The 8,697-nt window shown below is 40.8% G+C and overlaps 1 protein-coding gene across 1 annotated transcript; it reads left to right on the top strand.

The window, feature by feature from the left end:
- Positions 1-6,930, top strand: MARS2 (methionyl-tRNA synthetase 2, mitochondrial). Its single transcript, XM_033230748.1, has one exon. The coding sequence runs from the start codon at positions 36-38 to the stop codon at positions 1,875-1,877; it is 1,842 nt and encodes a 613-aa protein (XP_033086639.1). The 5' UTR covers positions 1-35; the 3' UTR covers positions 1,878-6,930.
- The last annotated feature ends 1,767 nt before the right edge of the window (positions 6,931-8,697 follow it).

Raw genomic sequence — 8,697 nt, 5'->3', positions numbered from 1 at the left:
TTCCGGTCGAAAGCTGCGGCGCGACCCGGCTGCGCATGCGCGTCTCACACGTGCTGTCAGAACACCGCCTCCTCCGCTTGCGGCCGGTCTGCACCATGCTGCGAACGTCTGTCCTCCGGCTGGTAGGACGCACGGGGGCTAGTAGGCTCTCTGTCCTGGAGGACTTCGGCCCACGCTACTACAGTTCGGGCTCCCTCGGTGCCCGCGATGATGCTCGTGATGCGCGCGCCTACTTCACTACACCCATTTTCTACGTGAACGCGGCGCCGCACATCGGGCACCTGTACTCGGCACTACTGGCGGACGCCCTATGCCGCCACCGTCGCCTCCGAGGTCCCAGCACGGCCGCCACGCGATTCTCTACTGGTACCGACGAGCACGGGCTCAAGATTCAGCAGGCAGCAGCTACTGCGGGCCTGACCCCGACCGAGCTGTGCGACCGAGTCTCCGAGCATTTCCAGCAGCTTTTCCAGGAGGCCGGTATCTCCTGCACTGATTTCATCCGCACCACGGAGGCCCGGCACCGGGTGGCTGTGCAGCACTTCTGGGGGGTGCTTAAGTCCCGCGGTCTGCTGTACAAGGGCGTCTATGAAGGTTGGTATTGCGCCTCCGACGAGTGCTTCCTGCCTGAGGCCAAGGTCACCCGGCAGCCGGGCCCATTGGGGGATTCGTTTCCTGTATCTCTCGAGAGCGGGCATCCAGTCTCCTGGACCAAGGAAGAAAACTACATTTTCAGGCTTTCCCAGTTCCGGGAGCCACTCCAGCGGTGGCTGCGGAGCAACCCTCAGGCGATCACCCCCGAACCATTTCATCATGTAGTTCTTCAGTGGCTGGACGAGGAGCTGCCCGACCTGTCCGTGTCTCGCAGAAGTAGCCACTTGCACTGGGGCATTCCGGTGCCCGGGGATGATTCGCAGACCATCTATGTATGGCTGGATGCCCTGGTCAACTACCTCACTGTAATTGGCTACCCAAATGCTGAGTTCAAATCTTGGTGGCCGGCCACCTCTCATATCATAGGTAAGGACATTCTCAAATTCCATGCCATCTATTGGCCTGCCTTCCTCTTAGGGGCCGGCATGAGCCCGCCGCAGCGCATCTATGTCCATTCCCACTGGACAGTCTGTGGCCAAAAGATGTCCAAGAGCTTGGGCAACGTGGTGGATCCTAGGACTTGCCTTAACCGCTATACTGTGGATGGCTTCCGCTACTTTCTCCTGCGGCAGGGCGTCCCCAACTGGGACTGTGACTACTATGATGAAAAGGTGGTTAAGCTGCTGAACTCCGAGCTGGCAGATGCCTTGGGAGGTCTCTTGAACCGATGCACTGCCAAAAGAATAAATCCTTCTGAGACCTACCCAGCCTTCTGCACTACCTGCTTCCCCAGTGAGCCAGGGTTGGTGGGGCCATCAGTTCGTGCTCAGGCAGAGGATTATGTTCTGGTGAGCTCAGTGGCCACTTTGCCAAAGCAGGTAGCAGACCACTATGATAACTTTCAGATATATAAAGCTCTAGAGGCCGTGTCCAACTGTGTCCGGCAAACTAATGGTTTTGTCCAAAGGCATGCACCATGGAAGCTGAACTGGGAGAGCCCAGTGGATGCTCCCTGGCTGGGTACTGTGCTTCATGTGGCCTTGGAATGTTTGCGAGTCTTTGGGACTTTGCTGCAGCCTGTCACCCCAAGCCTAGCTGACAAGCTGCTGTCCAGGCTGGGGGTTTCTGCCTCAGAGAGGAATCTTGGAGAGCTCTATTTCTTGCCTCGATTCTATGGACATCCATGCCCTTTTGAAGGGAGGAGGCTGGGACCTGAAACTGGGCTTTTGTTTCCAAGACTAGACCAGTCCAGGACTTGGCTGGTGAAAGCCCACCGGACCTAGAAACTCAGTTCTTACCGGCTTGTGGTAAAAAAGCAAATGTGTTACTTTTTTATTTCTCGTTTTCAGGAAAGTTATACTAGTATTTTCTTAAATTTGGAATCAAATGAGCACATAAGCTCTGTCCCTGTGAAAAGAGGTTTGTAGGCTTTCAGTTGCCACTGTCCTTTGTGCATTGTGTGTCTAAGATGTCTTCAGGGGAAAGATGGGTAAGAGACAGTGTTGCTAATGCTGTTCCTTCTTTGTGCCTCCTTCCAAACCACACTTGTTTGTCCAAACTACCTCTCATGGCTTGTTTTTCATTGGCCTGGCCTCTGCTTCTCAGGCTAATTAGTGGAGTCACTCCTTTCATTGAGGGTCAGGGTTGGAGGCCCCTTACCGGGGCTTTTACAGGGGGATCCTACCTTGTTACACATGTTGGGTTTCCTGATAAAAAGAGAGTATTTTATTAAACCTTTGAACCAGTGTCCTAGACCAGATGATTTTTGCCCATGTGCATCCCCATTTAAATCCCTACAACTAAGGCTCCTTGCTTTAATAGTCCAACAGTTGGGTTGTGTAACATCACACTTCAACCAGTAGATGGCTCTAGTTTCACACATTTAATTACTAAAGATTGATGTTTCAGAATATTTAGAATAAATTCGTTTTCTGCTTTCTAATTTTGCAGATCTTTACATTTTTATTGCTTTTCTTAAAATAAGGGATAGCTTTGCAACCACTATTGTTTTAATGGAAAGCAGAAACCCCCCCAAACTTATCAGAATCCTCGTTCTTTTTCAGACTACTGAAAAATGACATTTACTCTGTTAAATGTTTAATAAGTGAATAAGTAAATGTATCAAGTTGTTTATATAATAAATTATAAAACTCGAGGCATTTGGTATGTTAAAAATTTTAAGCTTTAATATGATTTAAACATTTGTAAATAGTTCAAAAGGGCAATGTTTTCTTTAAATTTCTTATAGTCTTACTTTTGTTATCCATGTACATAATTTACCTCATGATTTCTTTTGACCAATCAGGATCTATAATACAATATAGAAATTGTGTAATAATTATTATAAATGTTAATACACTTAACTTTCAAGTAATTTTAACTGATTATTTCTTTGGCTCTTTTAACTTAAGTTATTAAAGTTTAAAAGTTTGTAAGTACCTTATTCAGATCTGTTCTGTTGCATTCGTTGAAGGTGATGGTGAAAGGAGGAACTGACCAATGCTTCAGGAATCTCAAACTGGATTTAGGAATCTCTAAGGCTCCATAAGAGAACATCACAGAGAAGATGTTAGCAATTTATACAGTGACTACAACATAGTAAGCCAGAGTTATGTCTCATAGGTGACTAGACAGCTGGGCCAAAGTTCAAAACGAGAACTTGCCTTGGAATATACATTCTAAGTGTGGTAGCAAGTAGAGAGGGCCCACAGTGAAGTAAACTATTGTACTGGAGTTCCCCTGGATTTATTCTAGGTGCCACCATTCAGTTCCAGTATCCGTTTATTAATCAGCAAAATGAGGAATTTTTTGTTGGTGGAATGTTGTTTAGAAGAGAATGCTTGAAGGCTTTCTAAAGGTGGAAGGACTGTTTCCACAAATGTTCCTTGAGACCCTTCCTATTATTAAGTCTGGGCTTTCCACATGACATGTTCAAGTTAACTGCTGGGGTTATTAGCACAGACTACTGGGACATAGGATGTAGGAGTGTAGTATCTCCTATAGGTGGATAGAGCAGAGAGTGGAAAAAAATAACATGTATTTACATGGATGAAGGAAAACATATTTGAAAACCAGTGAGATGATAACCTCTGCCTTTGAAGTACTCTTATAGCAGTGTTACAGTTCCTACCATGGATGGAGACAGTGTCTTCCACTTGAATGATCTTTCCTATAGCCTAGTGCTGGTCAATACAATGAACCTTTGCTTGCTGGAGGGTGTCAATGGAGTTCTTTTAGTGCAGTCTGTCATTTGTGCAGGCACTTAGCTGGCTACCTGGATATTTGTGATACTGGAGGACACAAGAACATAGGGGAACCAGACAGGACACGGTGTAATTATTACAAAGCAGGATATTTTAAATGGAGGAATGTGTGGTAAATTGGATCTGACTTCTGTGGTGATACTGAAGATGAACCAGTTGGATTCTCTGTAGGAGGCACAATAGATACAGCAAATATTCTTTGAGTATTCAGTGATGTGTTTGAGTTGATCCAGCAGTTTAAGAATAGCAAATGGAGAATAGGTGAAAACTGGAGGGGATGTATTTCCAAGAGGGGGCATCCTAACCACTTTTGGTAGAAGATGATACACTTGTAGAATTCTCTACTCCAGCACTGTTAATACTTTATCTGGCATTTTCTGGATTCCTTCACCAGAAAGTAAATGTCTTCCAAATACTACCCTTGAAGTTCTCAGATACTCATTTTGGTATGTTCCTGGAAGCAGTATTGCAGGAGGTGATAGAGCACTGCCTAGATCAGGTATTCATGGATGTCACATTAGGAGAGTAATAAAAAGACCTCAACTCAGCAGACTGTAATCCTCTCTGTGAAGTCATGTGAGAAGTGGGCAATGCATATTTTAAAGTGGCACCATTATATATTGGAGGGCTGTTTCACAAGTGAACTCATAGATTAGACACCTCAGAAGTCAGAAGACCTGTGGCTATAGGAAGGATCATAAGAAATATATATAATCTCTGATTTTATTGAAACCTCAGTTTATTCTGCATGTAGACCTCATTATTTCTCTTAAGAATCTGTGGACTTGTAGGGGCTATGAAGAGCTCAATAAATTGAATATTAAGTTGATGTCAGAACTTAAGAAGGGCCTAGGCTGGAACATGGGCCCTGGGACACTGGTCTTCCCCCTTCCCCCCACCCCTCAAGGTGGTTGTTCCTGGGATTGGGACTTAGCTCTTTAGCTCCGGGAAATGTCAAAACTGAAGTGAAACCAGTAGTTGGTCAGGTTGTGAGCCCTCAATGAGGATGACATCAAGGGTCCTTGCCTTGTCTTTTGTCAGAAAGTATCAATGGACCTAAAAGGGTGTGGACATATTGACAGCCATTTGTCTATCTTTGCAGCAATGATTTACTAGTTCAGAGAGCTTGGGAGGAGCTAGGACACAGGGGTAACCAAGAGCACAGGTTCTAGAAGAAAGTCCTTGAGTCTCTTATATAACTAAGATAGTATAATATATGTAATTTCAGCACAACAAAACTCGCCCTGCCCCTTCCTCTTGCAGGAATTTTGGAGAGGATTGGTTAACTTATCAAGAGGAACACACCAAATTTGGAGGTTAATAACAGCAATAACCTAGGTTAATGGGAATTTTAACCTTTTAAGAAGAGTATCTTATTCTTTCTGGAGACAGGATAGGAGAAGCCCAGGTTAAGCTTCCTTCCTATGTCACCAATAACTACTTTGAGCAGAGGGGAAGGGACTAACCAGTTTAGAGGTGAAATTAGCTTCTTCTCTTTAGTAGATAGTCTTGGGTTACCCAGAATAGATCCTCTGAATTAAAGGAACTACCTAGCAGGAAACAGTTGTCCATATTTAAATACTTTGTTTAGGATTGTATCACATTAGTTTCTACTTACTTTTCACGATGAGGGAAGGGAACTGGAAGGAACTACACACCAAGAGGATCTTCCTATGGCCCCGACAACTAGAAATAATATATCCTCTACCATGCCTCTTCTGATGAGTACCACTTGGGAGGTTCAGCTATACCTGGATGTTCACCAAGGTAAGCAAAGCATAGTACATACGTTTCATCCTTGGCCTTGAGCCGAATTTCACCCCCTTAGCTAATGGCACAGTATACTCACCACGGATTTTAAAGTCTACTGCTCCTCACTTAAGAACAGGATGGTGTGAGGTGTCAAGATGTTTTAGGAAACCAAGTGTACCATCTACAAGAAGAAAATTATAGCTCCAAGGAGAGATGAGCCCTGCCGTTGAGTCACTTCTGGATGAAACATCTGCAGAGGGCCTGACTCACTGGGTTAGCTGAAGGGACAGACCCAGGAGTAACTGGAAATGGAGGATGCCACCTTTCTTAGATTATGATGTGGGAGAAATGGTACTAACACCTCTCTGCTACTGCTATTAAGGCCATGCCTTGTACATGTACTCCTCATTAGTTGAGAATCAGTTGTTTATGGGATTTAACATGATGTTGAAGCTTCAAAAACCAGATAATGATTGTTATAGCTTGGTATCATCGTACTATTCTCTTAATACATTCCATAAAAATATGACCAATTACACATTTTTTCCTGATTGTATATTTTTGGAACACATTAAATAAAACAACTTCAGTAGTTTGGCTTCCTTTGAAATCAGTCTAGAAGCTTCTACTGGTTAAAAAGCTATAGACATTAAAAATATAAAGTTAATAAACATGGTATACATCTTAGGTTAATCACAAAATAATACAAATAGAATGTTTTTTTTTCAAGCCAGATGAAAAGAGACGTGAAAGAAAACAACAAGCCAGGAAAGAACAATGCGATAGAAGGCAGGGAGAAGAAAAAGGAGGCAAAGAAAAAGGAAAAATATTGTAAATAGTCCAAAATAAAATGGCAGAAATAAATACAAATATGTCAGTAATTGTAATAAAATAAAAATTCATGAGTCTTCTGTCAAAAGACAAAACTATTCAAAATTAAATTTAAAAAGCAATATATGTAGTTAAAAGGGATATACTTAAACATAGAAGAAACTAAGACATATGAAGAAACACTAGGCATATATTAACCAAAAGAAAGCTGGTATAGCAATATTAATATTACACAATCTATACGAGGGAGAAACTATTACTAAAAAAGTAGAATTTAATATAAAAGTAATAATGCACCAAGTTACAATTATAAACTTGTATGACCTAACCACATAGCCTCAAAATGTAAAAAGCGAAGACTGAAAATTACAAGAAATGTTAAAGATAAAAAAAAAAAAGGCCCACACGGTAAAAGTGTAACTCATGCTAGACATTAGCATTTCAGTCTTTAATGCTTACTACTAAGTGTATCATCACTGCTAAATGTAGGAAAAAAAAATTAAGGCAGTCAAGGTTTTGTGACTCTAAAACTTTGTCTTTTTCCATCTATATCTGTGTGAAAATAACAGCTTGCTTTTTGAATATAACTCAGCCAAATATACCTATTCAGTAGGTCCTCTCAGTGGGTTATTAAAAGGGGGGAATCACATGGCCATAATTTTGCCAAATTTTCTGTTAGTTCAGTAATAAATTGAGGGGACAGAACCAACAGTTCTGTATTCCTTACTTGTGTTCTCTCATTTATTTTTCCCATCAGCGCCTTGAGGTACTCTTCCCATGTTTAACCCATTTATGCCTGAGGTTGCAATTTTTTGAATTTTTGCAATCAGACCTTGGTGATGATCTTGAGTAGGATATAAAATAATCCCCACATGCTTGGTGTTCCAATAATGGAACACTAGGCATAAATAGACTAGTGAGAAACTGAGGTACAGAGATTAAGCAACTTGGCTAGGGTTATACAGCTTGTAAAAGAGAAGACCCCCGGGCTCAATCTTGTGTTAATGCCAAAGCCTTAGCACCACCTTTAGTACCAACACCACAATCAGTCAATGTGTATATACTGAGGGCATTGTTTTAAGTATTGTGGGGAAGAGGAAGTAGTATAATGAGATTTAAAGATCTGAAGATGAAAAGTCCAAATAAGAACCTTGAACTGAAATACATCAGTTAGTGTTTCAAGATGAGGAATCTGTTTCTTGATAGCCAGATTATGAAACTGATGAACGCCAAAATAGAAATTCAGAAAAATATACTTACCTTTATCATGAAATATGGTATATTTCACTTTTGCTTTTAGTATTTTCTTTTATATCCTAAACCTGTTTATGTGTGCTGGTGCAAATTGTTAAAATTTTAAATAACTGTATAGTTCCTATTTTTGTTTGTCCTTATTTTCTTATTTTGTTTCTTAATTTTAGAACGATGTTCCAATTTCTAGAATCCAGCAGTTCTCTAAGTGAAAGTATATAGTCATAAATTCATGAATCTAAATATTTTTAATGATATTTTACTAATTGTTTAAATACACATTTATCTCTGAACATGAAAGCATCAGTATTCATAAGTTTTATTTGAATTAACTATTACAGTAACAAAGCCAGAGAATTTTACTAGAAGCCACAAACACTGAAACTTTTTCATACATAGTTTTAATACAAATGAACTTATTAATATGACATCCATTTATTAACAATTTAAGTTCTATGAATTTATCAAACATTTATTACTGTATTCTTATATCTTTCCTAACAAGCCTGCAGAAACCAGATTAAATACCCTTGACTGTGGTTATTACCAAAGCAAATACCACCCTGTTAGCTAAAATGCCACAGATCGGATAATTCCTGGTGAATTATACACCTCATATTCACAGTTGAGACAAGCTCTTATACCCCCAAACTAAGAGAGTTTACTATGAATTGCATAATGAATACACAATGCTGTATTTTACAGTTTTTTCTGTTTTTTCTATTTTGTTGGACATGATGTGTCTTTGAAGAACTGTGTTGAGTCTTTTTATATAGGTCTCTTAGCTATCATCTAAAATGCATTTAAAAAATATCAAAAGGCACTAAAGTTCTTGCTAACTTGGAAGGCCAGGAAGACCTATATTTTTATTCTATGCTTAAATAATTTTTTCAGGATTCTGTCTAAATGCAAGCAGTACAGTCCCATAGCAAAGCATGTATGCATGCTTTTTCTTTTTTTTTTTTTTGTATGGCAGGTTATGACTTTTTGACAGACTCGGATTGAT

The sequence above is a fragment of the Trachypithecus francoisi genome, unplaced genomic scaffold, assembly GCF_009764315.1.
Source record: "Trachypithecus francoisi isolate TF-2019V2 unplaced genomic scaffold, Tfra_2.0 Lachesis_group13, whole genome shotgun sequence".
Lineage (NCBI taxonomy): Eukaryota > Metazoa > Chordata > Mammalia > Primates > Cercopithecidae > Trachypithecus > Trachypithecus francoisi.
The sequence above is the reverse complement of the archived record's forward strand: the minus strand, read 5'-3'. Positions and strand labels throughout refer to the sequence as shown.

Excerpts from the sequence above, each read along its gene's own strand:
- MARS2 (XM_033230748.1), top strand. The coding sequence starts at position 36 with ATGCGCGTCTCACACGTGCTGTCAGAACACCGCCTCCTCCGCTTGCGG.